General features: G+C 46.1%; 1 protein-coding gene across 1 annotated transcript in view; it reads left to right on the top strand.

Moving 5' to 3' along the window:
• Nucleotides 1-17,477, top strand: part of ANKDD1B (ankyrin repeat and death domain containing 1B) — an 89,763-nt gene that overhangs the window by 23,627 nt on the left and 48,659 nt on the right. The window contains exon 4 of the mRNA XM_088443690.1: nucleotides 7,324-7,422. Coding sequence (XP_088299816.1) covers nucleotides 7,324-7,422 — 99 coding nt within the window. The remainder of the gene's footprint in view (nucleotides 1-7,323; nucleotides 7,423-17,477) is intronic.

The raw sequence follows: 17,477 nt of genomic DNA, 5'->3' as shown, positions 1-17,477 counted from the left end.
CTTCTTATAGTTTGCTGCTCTTTGGGGTGATATGTAAATAATATTCCAGTTGCAAGTCTTTAACTTTTTTGCTAGCATGTTATGACAGGGCCGTATCTAGGGGTGTGTGACCAGTACCGCTGCACAGGACTCAGGGCTCTGTGGGCGGCGTCATCACTGCCTTATGGCCCTTGCTTCTGGTTAGCAGGGTGCCTGGAACAGCCAGTGCTGACCATGGTGAAGACTCTCCAACATGACCAATGACCCCTTCCACCAGGTACAAAATACTCTGATTGCAGCCACCTGTGGTGAAACACCTTTCTCATCAAATACCTAGTTAAAAACAGGTGACTGCAATCATAAATTAGGTGGGAAGTCCAGGAGCAGAGCATTTTGTAACTGGTGGAAGGGGTTATGTTAGGGACATTTGAAGAGAGGAGGGGGCCCGTGCGTAGACTCAGTGCAGGCCGCCTACTCTCTCTAGCGGTGCTGCGGTGCAGTAGATTCTGGCTTAGTGCCAGAATCTACCGCGCATGTGCAGGTCTCCGGGAAAATGGCCACCGCCATTTTCCCCGTGATTTTTGCTACTCTGCAGCACCAGCCATGCGCTGCAGAGCAGCACTCCCTGCACACCCTGCACCCATTATAGATACGCTCCTAGGTCATGTTGGAGGGTAGGCGTAGTGTCCTGCCGTGTATGCAGCTGTACAGAGCATCTTCTATACACTCTATTATGTACTGATGTGCTTCCGGGTGCTGGGTGGCCCCGCCCCCTATGCAAGATCGTAGTGCGCACAAAGGGGGCGGGGGCGGCACAGGATACATTAAAGCCCTGTTACGGCACTGTGTTATGTACTCCACTAGCACTAACATGGTTAGGCATTGTGCATAATGGTACAGAGTTGGTAATGGGAGAGACATAGGTATTAGCTTGCTCATACAGGGGCATATTTATCAAATAATATTTGCAGGTTATCCCCTGAAAACATCAATTTTCGGGGGGTACCTGCAAATATTAAGCATTCCTTCTATAAAACAAGGGGATACAGCAGCAGATATCGCGGCCCCTCCTTTCCCAACAACAGAAGCAGCCCTCATAGGTTTCTATAGGGGCTGCTAGACTGTGGGATTTAACAAGCTTGGCCCCGGCAGCTAGCACCATCTTTAGATGGCATTACAGACTTTACCGGGAGAGGGATACTTAGTACATACATGCCTACTCTCCCGATTTGGCCGAAAATCGGGTGTCGCTCCCAGCCCCCCCGGAAAAGTAGGCAAGCCTCTCAGCCCCTCCAGTCCCCCCCGCAATGTACCCCAAACACCCGCAGCGGGGGGGCTGATGATGTGATTCTCGCTGAATCGCGTCATCATGACCTCGCCCCCAGCACAATGGCAGAAATCTCTGCATTGTGTAGCCCCTAAACAGCATGTGATGTCTCCGGCCACGCCCCTTTTGCCGCCCCCACCCCCCTGCGAAGCCGACCTGACTGCTCCCTCCCCAGAAGGGGCAGCCAGGATATCGGCAACTATGACTTAGTATCCATGGTGCTGCCTGCTCGCACATGTGCTGCTGGCCGAAGGAGAAACTAAAGTGATCTTGGGTGCAATTGCTTTTTTAATTCCTATCAGAGCCCTTGCAATTCAGTAATAATACATTCCAGAGAATAAGGATATCTTATTATGGCAGTAAGGAATCCCTAATATCGAGGGCAGAATGCAAATATTAATAACTATGCCCCACAGTGTTAGATGTATAAAACATTCTAAAGAGGACAGTTGAAGAAGTTCCCATAGCAACCAATCAGAATTTAGCTAATATTTATCAAATACAATCTGTAAATGTTAGCTAGCATCCACCCTCTTTAGAATGTTTGATACATCTCCAAGACAAAGAGATAATATAATGGAGTTTAGCATATTAATTGCACTGTGGGCTCGATTCAGACCCGTTTGGATGCGTATGCAAATTCTGCTAAGTGACATGAAGGCAGGCGATCGCATGGCAAGGCATAAGCACGCCCACTATGTCTTGGTGTGCAATCGCTTTGTGTATGCAGATGCCCACCAGCTTGTCTTAAGACGCCCACTTGCGAACATCATCTCCTGGAAGTGTATGTAACCATCGGTACATCGAGTACCATCGGAATTGAACGCAGCGCTTGTGGTTGATTATACCCTACCGCAAGCACTGCGAGCACTTCAGTGTGAAATACAACCAGGTAACGTGTGCTATGACGCTGCCTGATGATTATGCACGTCTCTCACGCCTGCGTTCGCACCTCCACTCCCCCATTTGTAATGGCCAGCCCTTGTCACCACCCACAAACGGCCTCTCCTGGCACTCACTCTGCTGGGATGTCTATGCGCAGCGAGCGAACGCTTCCCGATCTCTTGTACTTGTTCGTGCTCGCGCACTGCGATGTGTACGCATGTGCACAATGCGACAAACGGCCGGCTACGAGCGAACGCATCCTAGCGAGCGGGTCTGAATCAGGTCCTGTAACTGTAAGTGTTAGAGTTAAACAAATATTTTAAATTAAATAATACATTTTATGTCTGATATTTCATGGTGACTTCCACCCAATAATTGTATTTATTGCTTCTGACTAGTTATAATATAATGTGCTTCATGTTGTAACCAGAGAGTGCTACTGCACATACTCCATTTGTCTCCTTTAGGGAGGCTTCAATCCCTAGCCAAGATGGCTGCCATCTGTACTTCTGCGCATCTTATCTCTACAGTATGTTAGAGTGCCACAGTGGGACAGGGACGTGTTCCACTTAGCTCCAGAGAGACCTCTGGGCCTGATTCAGACCCGCTCGCGAGGGATGAGCGCTCGCAAGCAGGTCGATGTTGGCCAAGTGCGCATGCGCACGACGGAGGCGGCTCCTTCATGCGCATGTGCGAGACCTGAATAACGACGGCCAAGCCGTCGTTATGGGTCTCGCACCAAAGGGGGCGTGCTGTCGATGGTGATTGACAGCACGCCCCGTTTGGTGGGCGTGCCAGGGGCGTGGCTGCCCAGACGGAGGTGTTCCCATGGGATGTCAGTGGGAGTGCTTTTGGCTCTGATAGAGCCAAAAGCACTCCCGGGCTTGCGGCAGACGAGACCCTACCACAAGGGTCTTGTCGCAAGCCCGATGGTCGCGATGGTCTTGACCATCGCGACCATCTTTTTGGCCGCTCGCTATAGCTGTGGGTGGTCACCCACAGCTATGCGAGTGGCCAGGAGGCCGCTCCAAACACTAAGAGGGACGGCCCTGATTCAGAGCGAGCGCTCTGTCAGAGCGTCCGGCTCTGAATCAGGGCCTCTATGTTTAAAATTTAAAAAGTGAATAAAAATAGTTTTCATGATTTGTTTTACAGCCAAATGGTCTTTTTTTTACACTATATACGGTACTGTGCAAAAGTTTTAGGGGCCTATTCATCAACACTAAAATAATGTTGTTAAGGACATTTTCCTTAATTACCGTTATTTTAGTATTCATGAAGATACTTAACGCAGGAAATATCACTGATATCTCCAGGTTAATTCCCCCTGCGTTCATTTCCACACTCCCCATACATTAGTATGGGGATATGGAAATTAGGCTATTCATCAAATTCCAAAAATTATGTATTTTCGGAATTTTATGATGTTACCATACGCCACTGTGAGGTGGCGAATAGTAGGTGACACTTACCTGATTTCAGCTGGGCAGGTCCCCCAGCGTCTTCTCCGGTGCTCTGGTCTGTCCCCTGGCTCCGGTGACTGCTAGGACACTGTGTTCTCCCAGCAGAACACAATAAAGTTTAGAAGAAGAAAAAAAAGTGTTTTTTTTTTTCCAAACTGTACTGTGTTCTGCCTGGAGAACACGTGTCAGCATAGCAGACGGAGCCAGAGACTGCTGTGCGGGCAGGTAAGTCGGGGACGGGGAGGGAGGTGAGCGGGAGGGGGGGTTGGGGGTACACACACAAAATTACCGCAGCTGTAGGCAGTGCAGTGCATGAGCTGGTTACAGATGTAACGGCGCATGCGCAGCACGTATTCCAGCTGCGGTAAGGTAGAGCAGGCAGGGATAACTATCTATTTCCTGAAAAGCTGTCATCGCAAAAATCACAGCTTTTCGAAATTGATAGTTATGCAGAGGAGGAATGATGAATTCCTCCGGTAATTAAGTAGAACTCAGGGTGAGTTCTAAACCTAATTACCTGCAGAGAAAGTTTAGGTATGATAAATAGGCCCCTTAGGCAGGTGTGGAAAAATGCTGCAAAGTAAGAATGCTTTTAAAAATAGAAGTGTTAATAGTTTATTTTTTTATCAATTAACAAAATGCAAAGTGAATGAACAGGAGAGAAATTTAAATCAAATCAATATTTACTGTGAGCACCCCTTGCCTTCAAAACAGCATCACTTCTTCTACAGTAGGTACATTTGCACACGTTTTTTGAAGGAACTCAGCAGGGAGGTTGTTCCAAACACTTGGAGAACTAACCACAGATCTTCTGTGGATGTAGGCTTGCTGAAATCCTTCTGTCTCTTCATGTAATCCAAGACAGATTTGATGATGTTGAGATCAGGGCTCTGTGGGGGCCATATCATCACTTCCAGGACTCCTTGTTCTTCTTTACCCAGAAGATAGTTCCTAATGATATTGGCTGTATGTTTGTGGTTGTTGTCCTGCTGCAGAATAAATTTGGAATCAGACGCCTCCCTGATGGTATTGCATGATGGATAAATACCTGCCTGCATTTCTCAGTATTGAGGACACCATTATTCCTGACCAAATCCCCAACTCCATTTTCTGAAATGCAGCCCCAAACTTGCAAGGAACCTCCACCATGCTTCACTGCTGCCGACACTTATTATTGTACCGCTCTCCAGCCTTTCGGTGAACAAACTGCCTTCTGTTACATATCCATCATGCAATACTATCAGTGAGGCGATTGGCTATTTGTAACTATCTTCAGCATAGTCCTGGAATCAGGGGCGTATTTATAATGGGTAAAGGGTGTGTCCACATCGCACACCCTGCACCCATATGTTATAATACTTACCCTCCCCCCGAAGTCCCGCTTTGGGCTGTAGCACTGGTAAAAAAAAAAGGAAAATGGCGACTGTGGGCATTTTTCCGGTGTTATGCACACTATGGAAATTGATGGGAAAATGGTGGCCGTGCCATTTTCCTGGTGATCTGCACATGCGCAGTAGACTCTGGGCCCAGTGTTTACTGCTGCGGTGAAGCGGCTGGCCGCCGGGGAGAGTGGAGGGGGCCCCAGACGGGGAATGCATATGGGCCATCCTCTCTTAAGACGCCTCTGCCTGGAAGTGATTATATAGGCCTCGCAGAACCTTGTTCTCAACATCATGGAGTCTGTCTGGGATTACATGAGAGACAGAAGGATGTGAGCAAGCCTACAACCACAGAAGATCTGTGGTTAGTTCTCAAAGATGTTTGGTTCAACCTCCCTGCCGAGTTCCTTCAAAAACCATGTGCAAGTGTACCTATAAGAATTGATGCTGTTTTGAAGGCTAGGGGTGGTCACACCAAGGGGCCTATTCATCAAAACATAATTATCACTGTGATAATTATGGTTTGAACTCGCTGCGAGTTCAAACACAGTCTAGGAGGTTTCTATGAAGCAGTTTTTCGTAAGTGAAAGACTTTTATCCTAGTTTTTGCCTATCTTCATGCTGCGGACTCCACTGCCATAGACCTCCCCTCACCGGTGGACAATCCGGCCCCCCTACGCTGGTGTACAATCCGTCCCACCCCCCCATGGGTGTACAATCAAGCTCCCCTCACCCCCCCACGGGTGTACAATCCATCCCCCCCTTTCCCTTTGTACAATCCAGCCAACCCGTTCTGCGGGTGTACGATCCGGGTGTCTGGACCCCTCCTTCCCACCGCCGCAACACCTGAGCCCGTCTCCTCTGTCTTCTTTCAGTGAGTCCGGGCCACATGTCTGCAGTGCCCCGGAGCGCTCGGCAGTGCAGCGTGCAGACACAGTAGGGAGGGATCTGAATAGGTTATTTTTATTATAATTATTACATTTGATTTATAGTGCGCCACAAGTGGTCCGCAGCGCCGTACATACAGTACAGGGTACACAGAACATTACATTACAATACAGTAACCAAATTATAAACAGAGCACAAGTAACAAATAGCAACACAATTCTCCATACACAATACAGCTGGGAAGGTGAAGGCTGTCATTGAAGTGCTAGAGAATAGCGCTGTGAGACAGTAGGGAGGAGGACCCTGCTCCCAGGAGCTTACAATCCGGCCTCCCCTCCACGGGTGGTGTACAATCCGTCCCCTCCCCCCTCGTCGGTGTACAATCAGGCCCTCTCTCACCTCCCCCGTGGGTGTACAACCCCCCCCCGCGGGTGTACAATCCACCCCCTCCCTTTCCCTGTGTGCGATTCGGCCAACCAGGGTGTACAATCTGGAACCCCCACGGGTATACAACCGCCCCCCCCCCATGCTGTGTCTGCCATGTAAACAGCAGCTTGTGAAGGTTATCGGGGACTGAATGCCATTTGAAAGTGGCGTTCAGTTGCACCATCAAGTTCGAAATAAATGCTTTTTCAGAACTTGATGAATAACCCTGACACTTACTTTTTACAAAAGAATGTGAAAATTTAAATTTTCAAATGCTTTTGTGAAAAATAAGTGATTATGAATGGCCCCCCAACATTGATTTGATTTAGATTTTTCCTCTGTTCATTCACTTTGCGTTTTGTTAATTGATAAAAATAAACTTTTAATACTTCTGTTTTTTAAAACATTTTTACTGTGCAGCCTTTTTTCCACACCTGCCTAAAACTTTTGCACAGTACTGTGTATAGTATAAAAAAAATGACCATTTGGCTGTAAAAAATCGTGAAGACTATTTTTAGTCACTTTTGCACATTACTGTATATGTATATATTTTATTACAGAAGCCCCCCTGCAAGTCCCCTGGATGTGGAGGTGGTGTGCTTAGTCTATACAGTGTGTATTAGTATTATATTATCATCCAGTAGTCATGTTGTGTTATCTGGACACTGGATGTGACATCCCTAACCCACAGTGTTGGGAGGTGTAGTGTCCTGGTGGGAGGTGCAGTCTCCTATATCTGTATAGCGCATAATAGAATTATATAATGACTTTGTCCAGTGGTCATACATGTTGGGTAGGTGTATTGTTCTATGTGTGTATATAGTGTGTAATATCATTGTATTATTATATTATGTGTGTATATATATAGAGTGTAATATAATTGTATTATAGTAATTTCCAGTGAAAATGATCGTTAGATATAACTTGATTATACAATAAATGATGTGCGTATTCTGACTAATCCTCTTATTTCCAGCATGGCCTCACTGTACTGCACTTGGCTGCCTGGTCATCTGACCTGCGTATGGTGCAGATGTTAATTAAGGCAGGAGCAAGTCAGAAAACGACAAATCAGGTCAGTATGCCTCCAATACTCCTTACATTGTCACGCTGATTATATCTAATAACGTGCTGTGTTTTCATTATGAGTAAATACGTACAGGGGTGGATCCAGAAGAAAATTACATGGGGGAACCATGATAGAGTGTGCGGGGGGACCTTTGCATGGAAAAGGGAATGTGACCTCATGGCAGGAACTGCGTCCTTATGGGAAATGCCACGGTCCATTTTGTCACACTGGGCGCATGCCCAGGGCTGCGGGAGCAGCCGGACAGACCCCCAGTCCCTCTCTTTAGTGAATAGACAATGCAGGTATGCGCCAGTTATCTATTGACCATTTGCACTGCTAAGCAGAGTAGTGGGTGAGAAAGGGCCTCTCAACCTCTCCCCCCACTCCCCCCTACTGCAGGACACTGCTGCCAACAGATAAACGTGGGACAGTGCTCAAAAAGCGGAATTGTCGACGTCTGTATTCAAGCAAACCAAGGGTGATTACTATTTATTGGGTGGAGGATGGGGTGCCAAGCTTCACCCCTGCCCTGGGTGTATGTTTATATATACTGTACATATGTGCGAAGCCGGGGCAAAGCTGCTTATATATATATATTTATATATATATATATATATATATTTATATATATATATATATATATATATATATATGTATGTGTGGAAAAAGGAAATTAGTAAGGAAATATTAATCCAGTGTCTACACCTATGATATGGGAGTGGAGGAAAACTTTTTACGGTATGTCACCAGTAAGGCGGCCATCTTAAAATTGTCCATCTTGAAATTTGCCATCTTGAATGCAACTCTATTTTTTTATTTGGGAAGGTAGTCATGTGACATAAACCAGATGCAGAATTTCATAAGAAAAACAATGGTGTTCTTCTTTTTAATGTATCTTTATTCATTCTCGAGTTTTAACTGAGTTTTCTTTTGCAGGTAGTGACATTAATGACAATGGCAACTCGAGAATAAATAAAGATACCACAGCCCCCTGCATCTCACAACAGCCTACTGCTTCTTACTCAGACCCCTGCATCTCACAACAGCTTCTTACTTCTCACTCCTGTCCCCTGAATTTCACAACAACATCCTATATTTCATCACAGCCCCTTGCATCACACCACAGGCCCCCACTTCTCAGTCCTGCTTCACCCCCTGCATCACACCACAGGCCTTTGCATCTCACTCCTGCCCCCTACATCTCACTAGTGTCACCACAATCCCTACTGCTGCTACCCTGCGGTTAGCTGTGGCCCGGCCACTGGGATGTGCTTGGCAGGGCAGCAGGATCATGGATGTGAGATTTGTATTGCAGCTACTGTAAGCATTATCAGCAGCATGTTCTGTGTGGCAGCACCGGTTACATACCCCTAGTTATGGCCCTGCATAAAGGAAACACACACAAATATTTTAGCTAGCTCCAGTAATAAGAATAACAATAATAATAATAATTAAAAATAATAATAATATACACAAACATTAACTTTTTCTATACATATGAAAGTTACCACTACTGATGTTAATGCTACTAAGCCTTTGCACGGGGAAGCCTATTGTAGCAGTACTTGCACCGCTGTAGAACCTGTTCTCTAAGCGCTATCTCAGGATGGCAATAGCATAAGAATATTTTTTTTAGAAAAAAAAATAGATTTTTTTATACATAAAGACTTTTGAGATTTTATTTTATCATTTTAATAATTTTTTTTTATTTTACATTTTATTTGTATTTTTTATTAACAAGTACAAATAAAATCCCCAACCAGGTCACACATGCACGTTTGTAAAGCAGTAAGTTAACCCTTACCACCCTGGTCCAGTATTGCCATTGCAGCCAGTTATTTTTTTTTAAAAAGGCAATCAAGGTCGGGCAGACATAGAAACATAGAATTTGACGGCAGATAAGAACCACTTTTTGGATCCTCAACCCTATTTGATCCTTAGGCGCCATTTCATCATAACCTCAGGTCACGCATGTGGAGAAGCCGGCGACGGGAAAAGGTAAGTAACGCAGCTACTTCTGTAGCTGAGCTACTAATCCCGGACAGTTGCTTTTCGGAACTGCTGTCCCCGAACCAGAGCGATGATGAATTGCTTCAGTGATAAGTACCCACCACTGCGAGGTGGTTACTTAAGTATACGATCCCCAATAATGAATAGGCCCCTTAGTCCTTTGTAAGAATATTCTTGTGCCTATCCCAAGCATGTTTAAATTGCTCTACTGTCCTAGCCTCTACCGCTTCTGATGACAGGTCACACCCTTTCGCAAAAAAACACTTTCTTGTTTTAACTCCACTATAGTGGATGATGATAGGCACTAGCTATACTCTCCGTTGTGAGAGCTATACCATGACCAGGCCACACCCCCTGTGCAGACCACACCCACAGAACACTGGTCACGCCCCCATAGCACTAGTTGCACTCCCTGCAGTGGCACACAATAGGCTCTTCAAAACTTAAAAAAACATATCCACATAAAATACACTGAAACAAGCCACATACACAAATATACACTGAAAAAGCCACATCCACATAAAATACACTGAAAAAGCCAAATCTACACAAAATACATTGAAAAAAAAACATTCACATAATACAATCCAACCCCCCCTGGTGTCACTCCAGTCCCTCCATGTGTCACTTCAGACCCCTCATGTGTCACTTCAGCAGCCTCTGATGTGTCACTTCAGCCCCCCAATTGTCACTCCAGCAGCCCCTCATGTGTCACAACAGCAGTCCCTCCATGTGTCACTCCAGTAACCTCCAATGTGTCACTTCAGCAACCCCCTATGTGTCACTTCAGCAGCCCCTCATGTGTCACTCCAGCCCCCCATATGCCATTCCACAGACCCTTATGTGTCACAACAGCGGACTCTCATGTGCCACTCCAGCCCCCCCTCTCTCCCTGGGCCACTCCAGTCCAGCCTCCCTCCCACTCCACAGGCCACTCCAGCCCCTCCACATGTCACAAATAAATGGAAAAAACCCCCCCCACGGCTCTTACCCTGTTGCGACTTCTGTGTCACGTAGGTATCTGCGACCGCATCCTCCTCATGGCTGCAGGTTCAGTCACAAGTTGAGCTCCGCCTCCTGTTTGCGGTGTGACATCACCACATTGCCCATACATGCCTCGAGTGGAGCAGAATGCTACAACAAAAGCCGAGCCTCCTCTGAACAGCTGCGGTCTATCAGAGGAGGCATTCAGTGTCAGTCAGGGGAGCCGAATTAGAACAACGGAAGAGCCGCATGTGGCTCAAAAGGCCACAACCTGGCCACCGCTGCTCTTGGGGGTCAATCTAATTAGCCTCACGGCCCGGTCTCACCCCAGGTTCCCTGATTTTTGTATGCAGCCATAATTCGTGAGTTCCGAGGTACTGTAAGTGCAGCATAGAGCTGCACTTGCTCGTTCCGCCAGAAAACTTGTGGCTAATAGAATTGACCCGTAGGAGTAGAAGAATAGATCCCGACCCCTCTCCGAGTGAAATGGTCTGGCCCGGGTCTTGAGGATGCAAATAGCGGCATTGTACATTTGTGTCGCCACATTCCTCACCCCACACACCTTGAGGTCACACAGTAGAACCTCACTGAGGGACTGGGCCTGACTGGTCATCTGACACAAGGGCTGATGGGCTGGTCCGAGCAGCTCTGCCTCCCGGCGCTCTGCTCAGCCAGGATACAGAGATACGGGGGTGTTCCCCGAGGCCAGGCCCCCGTGACTTGTGACACGCCCCGTGATATTTAACCACGTCCCCGTGAGATGAGGTCATGCCCAATTTACATGAGCGTGTACGGCATGTGCACATATGGGGCTGCAAGGGCAGGTAAGACACACATTTACACAAACTCATAGATTTACAATTATATAGACTCACAATCGCAATAATAAACACACAGACAATGACTGACAGATGGACACTGATTGTTTGTCAGAAGTCTTCCCCAGTGCCTCATATTACCTTTCTTGCTGCTTTGTGCAGGAAAGATTTGAAGCTGCCACAGCCGCCGTCCCCTGCGCTCCTGTTAGGGCTGCAGAAATAACTGAGTCCAAGGATGCAGCCAAAAGTTGCAATGACTGTCTCTTACAATACAGGTTGCATCTCTTGGCTTTGGAGCTGTTGCAGCCATAAACTGAGCATGGGGGAAGGACGAGCGATCCTTCACAGCAGGAAAAGGTAACAGAAGTATCTTTCATATATAGTCAATGTATTCTGACAGCAGAACTCGCTATTATATATAGACATTATTAAAAATAGGTTCTTCATTAATGTGCAATATACAGGAATTGTTAGTTATATGCTGTCACCATTTTTATGCAGCGCTGTATAGACAATACTTGTCATTCACATCAGTCCCTGCCCCATTTGTGCTTACAATCTTTTTTTCCCATGGCCACACGTACACCCTAGGATTAAGTTTATTGTCATAATCCAGTTAACCTACAAGTATGTTTTTCTTCTTCAGGTTCCTTAGGGTCCACAGGGATACCATGGGGATAATGTGGTTGGAGTGAACCAAACAGTTACAGCTTTCAGCTCCCAGGATGCCCCTGGTCTTCCTCCACATATTCCCCGCCCCTGGCCATAGCCATTCAATTGTTCGTTGGGTGCGATAGGATTCAGATGCACTTTGTAACAGGGGACTGCTCAGGCAGTCCCAAGCTTTATTTTATATTTTATTTCTTTGTTTTTGAGTTAGCAGTGCTGAGCGCCTGTATTAAGACGCATGCACTGTGACTCCGTCTATCTCCGCCGGCCCACACCACTAGTAACATCTCTGGTGATTTTGGTGGGTCATGGCAGAGCTTGCTAGCAGTGATGCTGGGGCCCGCACTGCTACCGGATGCACGGAGATGTCAGGTAAGGCGATTCCTCGTTTACAGGGAATCACGAGCGGCAGTCCTTCCGGCGAAGGAGATGCACCGGAATCCGCTGCAGTGAGGGCCCGGAGCATCTGCGTCCTCACTAGACCACCGGGGCCTTATCGTCTGACGCCGGGGATCGGCAGCAGACTCATCTACTGTCATGAGGCCAGTGTACCTGGCTGGTTGATGCAGATTGGGGAGGTAGGCGCTCCCCGGTAGCTCCTCCCTCGACCCAGTTCCTTCAAATGTTTTCGTGTGTCTGGGTCGCTCCTCCTACCCGCCTCGTGTATGAGACGCTCATATTCCACTATCGGTGTGCTGCTGTAGCTGTTGGTCTTAGGAGGTTTTGGGTCAGTCTCCCTGTATACCTTTCCAATGGGTCAGGTATATAGAGCTCTATATATCCTACCAAGCATCATGTTTTGAGTAGTTGATTCAGAGCCCATTGCAACTAAATTGCATATGTGACAATTGCTAGCTGCTGTATTGATACTGCCTTTTATTTCTGACTGTCAGTTATAACTATCACTGTTTTTCTCCTCCTCCCTCTATTGCAGGTGTATGGGATTTTTTTCTTTTATGCTTCACATTTTACTTATTTGTGAAGGCTGTCACATTACATTACTTTGCATTGTTACCTTTATAATTGATATGTGAAAGTTAAAAGGATTCAGGAGGGGGAGGCCCCTGTGCTGGTTTCATGTAAATCCTGTTTGCCGGGCTTGTCCTCTCAGGGCTATATAAAGGATGGTTTGTGTGCTGTCTGTTATAAAGAGCCACCTCACCAGTCCATTATAAAAGCCCCTGTACAGGAGCCATCTTGGGTGTCCTCCTTGTTTCAGGTAATGAATCAGTTTGTGGATTGTATGTCTGCCCCCAAGCTGCCTCCTTGTATGGGGTACCCACAGTATGCTATGGTTGCACCTCCTATACATCCTTCCTGGATGGATGCTTATACCCACTCAAGTGAGTCAGCTGTTGCGGGCAGAACGGTAGTCACTAAGGCGTTTAAACGGAAGTTGTCTTTTTATCGGTCTGTTCAGCATATGGATTCAGACGCATCGTTGGAGGAATCAGATGATGCGCAGGGTTCTTCTTCGGGGTCTACCTCAGGAGAGGAGGACCATCCTTCTACTGTGGATGTTCCTTCTTTGGTGAGTGTAGTTAAATCAATCCTAGATATACAGGATAATGAACCAGCTCCTAGTAAGAAGGCTCCAGTGTTTAAACACCAGAAGGTGGTAAAAGCTGAGTTTCCTAAATCAGAGCAGCTCACTGAATGCATGGAAGAGGCATGGGGCAACTCGGATAAACGGTTCTATGTTACTAAAAGATTAGCATCATTGTATCCCTTCCCAGCTTCTGAATGTACTAAGTGGGAAAACCCTCCTACTGTGGATGCTCATGTTACACACTTGGTCAGGAATGCTACATTGCCTATTCCGTCAGCATCTTCTCTTACAGATCCTATAGATAGAAAAATGTAAATATGTATTTTCATCATCTGGAGCTGTTACTTGTCCAGCTATGGCTGGGGCTTGGGTAGCCAAAGCAGTTGAAGAATGGAGGTTTCTCTACCAGATGCTACCAGAAAACAGCTCACATATATCTCCCACATACGGGAAGCAGCCTCTTATTTGGGAGGAGCTGCAATAGATTTGGGACTCTTAGCTTCTAAAGAATCAGCAGCCTCAATGGTGACTCGTAGGGTCCTTTGGTTAAGGTCCTGGAAAGCTGATACAGGGTCAAAGAAGGCCCTGGAATCTTAACTTTCTATGGAAATATACTTTTTGGAGCAGAGTTACATAAGATAATAGCTCCTCTAGAAGCTTCAATATCTGCAGGTCTGCCATCTACGGCTACATTAAAGTTTAGGCAGTTTTCTTTTCAGTCCTTTTGTCCTCAGGGACGAGCTAAGGAACAGTCTTCTGGGCCAGGGCGGGCAACAAACCCTCAGCCTGATGGTTTGGGCCTTCTCCTGGTGGATTCCAGGGTGGGGGGCCAACTTCTTCAGTTTACGGAGTACTGGCATCAAACAACAACAGATGTTTGGGTCCGAGAAGTGGTCTCTCAGGGGTATGTTCTCACTTTTCTTTTTTTTGCACAAATCCTCCATCAGATGCGGTCAAGGCTTTAGCCCTTCAGGAATCCATTTACTCCCTGCGGCAGGCAGGGGTAATTATCCCAGTTCCTGTGTTACAACAAGGAAGGGGTTATTATTCCAATCTATTTTTGGTTCAGAAACCGAATGGGTCTCATCGCCCTTCTAAATCTGAAAACCCTCAACATATTTATCCGTTTACCCAAGTTCCGTATGGAAACTCTTTGTCAATTATTTTTGCAATGTAGCCTGGGGATTTTATGGTTTCTCTGGACATTCAGGATGCGTATTGCATGTGCCTATTACGCCATCCCACCAACAATTTCTATGGTTTGCTGTCCTGCAACAACATTACCAGTTTCAGGCACTGCCCTTTGGTCTGTCTATGACCCCTCGGGTCTTTACCAAAAATAATGGCGGTTATGGCGGCCTATCTCAGGCATCATGGAATCAGAATACTATCATATCTGGATGACCTTCTGATATTGGCACAGTCTCCAGTTGTTTTACAACACCATCTCCAACTGACCATTGCCTGTCTACAGAAGCATGGCTGGATCATCAATTGGAAGAAATCCTCTCTTTCTCTAACACAGCAAATGGTACATCTGGGGGCACTTCTGGATTCTCAGGCACAAAGGGTGTTTATGCCAGAGGACAAGATTGTGGCCCTAAAATTGCGAGTACACAAATTGCTACACAAGCAAAAGGTATCCATTCTATCAGCAATGCAGGTTTTGGGGTCAATGGTATCCACCTTCGACATGGTGGGGTATGCTCAGTTCCATTCCAGGCCTCTGCAAAAATTGATTCTCTCCAGATGGAATGGACAGTATCATCTAATAAGGTACCAGAGGATCCTCCTCACTCCAGAGGTTCGTCTCTCTCTTTCGTGGTGGCTACAAAAGGATCATCTGGACAAAGGTCACCCATTCTGGATTCCACATTGGGTGCTTCTCACCATGGACGCCAGTCTTCGCGGATGGGGGGCAGTTACAGGTCATCACACCTTTCAGGGAAGATGGACAAATCAGAAAAGTCATCTGCCCATAAACATTCTGGAGCTTCGAGCAGTATACAAAGCACTCATCGTGGCACAGGATCTGCTCCAGGGCAGGCCGGTCCAGATCCAGTCCGACAACGCGATCTCAATCATCAAGGCGGCATGCAAAGTCATGCAGCCATGAGGGAAGTGACAAACATTCTGATTTGGGCAGAACATCATCTTCTTTCGATATCGGCAATATTCATCCCGGGAGTTCTCAATTGGAAAGCCTACTTCCTAAGTCATCAGGACATACACGCCGGAGAGTGGTCTAGACCCCGGGGATTTTTCAACTCCTGGTGAACAAATGGGGCCTACCAGACATAGACTTCATGGCATCTTGTCACAACCACAAGGTCCCCAGGTACGGGTCCAGGACCAGAGATCCCTCAGCAGCCTTCGTGGACGCACTAGCAGTATATTGATTTCTACCAGTCACTATTTAGCGCTGCAAGTCACTTAAGAAAGAATTGCTTTCTAGTCCAATCGTGTGGTTCCAAAGCACAAAAAGTTATTTATGTAAAAGGAATAACACGATGTAAGATTTAACAAGTAGAATAAAAAGCAATGAAAATAGTACAGCCCGATACATACGCGTGCGCACTGGTCCCGGTATACAGTCATCAATCCAGAAGTCTGCAGTCGCAAGAAGATGTGTGTACACTGAGGTCAGGACACAGCCTATATACTTTACAGGTTTCAGAGTTAACAAAGGGACAAATTGAAAGGTTCTTGCTTCTGGTCAATCTGGTCATTGGTCAGTTCATACGGTGTCATCAGGGGTATGTCTCAATCTTCCAACAGTCACATTGTGTAGCTTCCCGTCGAAGAACTGGTTAAAACTGGCTACAACACTGCATACTAGTAATAACATTCTATTAAATAATTCCCTATCATCCATAACTAGCAGACGCATGATGTATCTTATTTTCCGATAGAAACAGATGTCTGCAAATAAACAGGGATTTAGTATGATACCAAACATGACATGTCCACTGTATTCTGAACCTTAGATCTCTTTTAAGTTCATCTTACATCATAATTATTAGCTAACAAATACCTTTAATAACTTTGATTATTAACTATAATGTGTGGGAACCATTTTATATGTATGCGTTCGCCTATGTGCGTCTGTGTATTGAAAATAGCAAATGTGCGTCTATGTGTATGTATGTGAATATATACAGGCGACCGTCCATGTGTATGTATGTGAATACGCATATGAGCTTCTGTGTGTATATATATATATATATATATGTGTGCGTTATGTATGTGTATTGTGGATTCGCATTTGTGCGCATTGGATTGCACCGACGCAAAGTAGCGTCCTAGTAACACGTTATCCGACCATAGACGACTATATCGTCAGATAATAATTGTACAGCGATCATATCCAATTATTTGACTTTGACAAGTAAGATGGGACTTGAAGCTGGCGTATCTCTTTCCTCTGATTTCCCTCCTCCCAAGAGTTCTCATGAAATTCAAGCAGGAAGGCGGAACAGTAATACTAGTGGCTCCTGCTTGGCCCAGATGTCATTGGTTCACCGACATACGGAATCTATCCATAGACAGTCCGTATCCTCTTCCTCTATGGCTAGATCTGTTAGCGCAGGGTCCCTGCCTACATCCGGATTCACCTCCCCTGTCTTTGACGGCGTAGCTCTTGAGTCTTCCATCTTAAGAGCCAAGGATTTCTCCAGCTCTGTAATTCAAACAATGCTTAGGGCACGAAAGCCTTCTTCTGCCTGCATCTAATACAGAGTTTGGCATTCTTTGGTAAGTAGTGTTCCCACAGAAAATATGACCCTAAGGTGTTTAGGGTTTCCCGGGTACTGGATTTTCTCTCTCTTGTTACTCCCAATTTTTTATTTTTCACCATGATAGAGCTGTTCTCTGCACAAGGGAGGGTTACCTTTCTAAGGTAGTGTCCCATTTTCATGTGAATGAAGAGATTGTAGTTCCACCTTTTCAGTCTTCAGACCTTTCTGTAGGTGAAGCCTCCCTGGATGTAGTTCGTGCTCTCCGTATCTATGTGGAGCATACAAACTCTTTTA

Source organism: Taudactylus pleione, unplaced genomic scaffold (assembly GCF_031769625.1).
Source record: "Taudactylus pleione unplaced genomic scaffold, aTauple2 ptg000333l, whole genome shotgun sequence".
Lineage (NCBI taxonomy): Eukaryota > Metazoa > Chordata > Amphibia > Anura > Myobatrachidae > Taudactylus > Taudactylus pleione.
The sequence above is the reverse complement of the archived record's forward strand: the minus strand, read 5'-3'. Positions and strand labels throughout refer to the sequence as shown.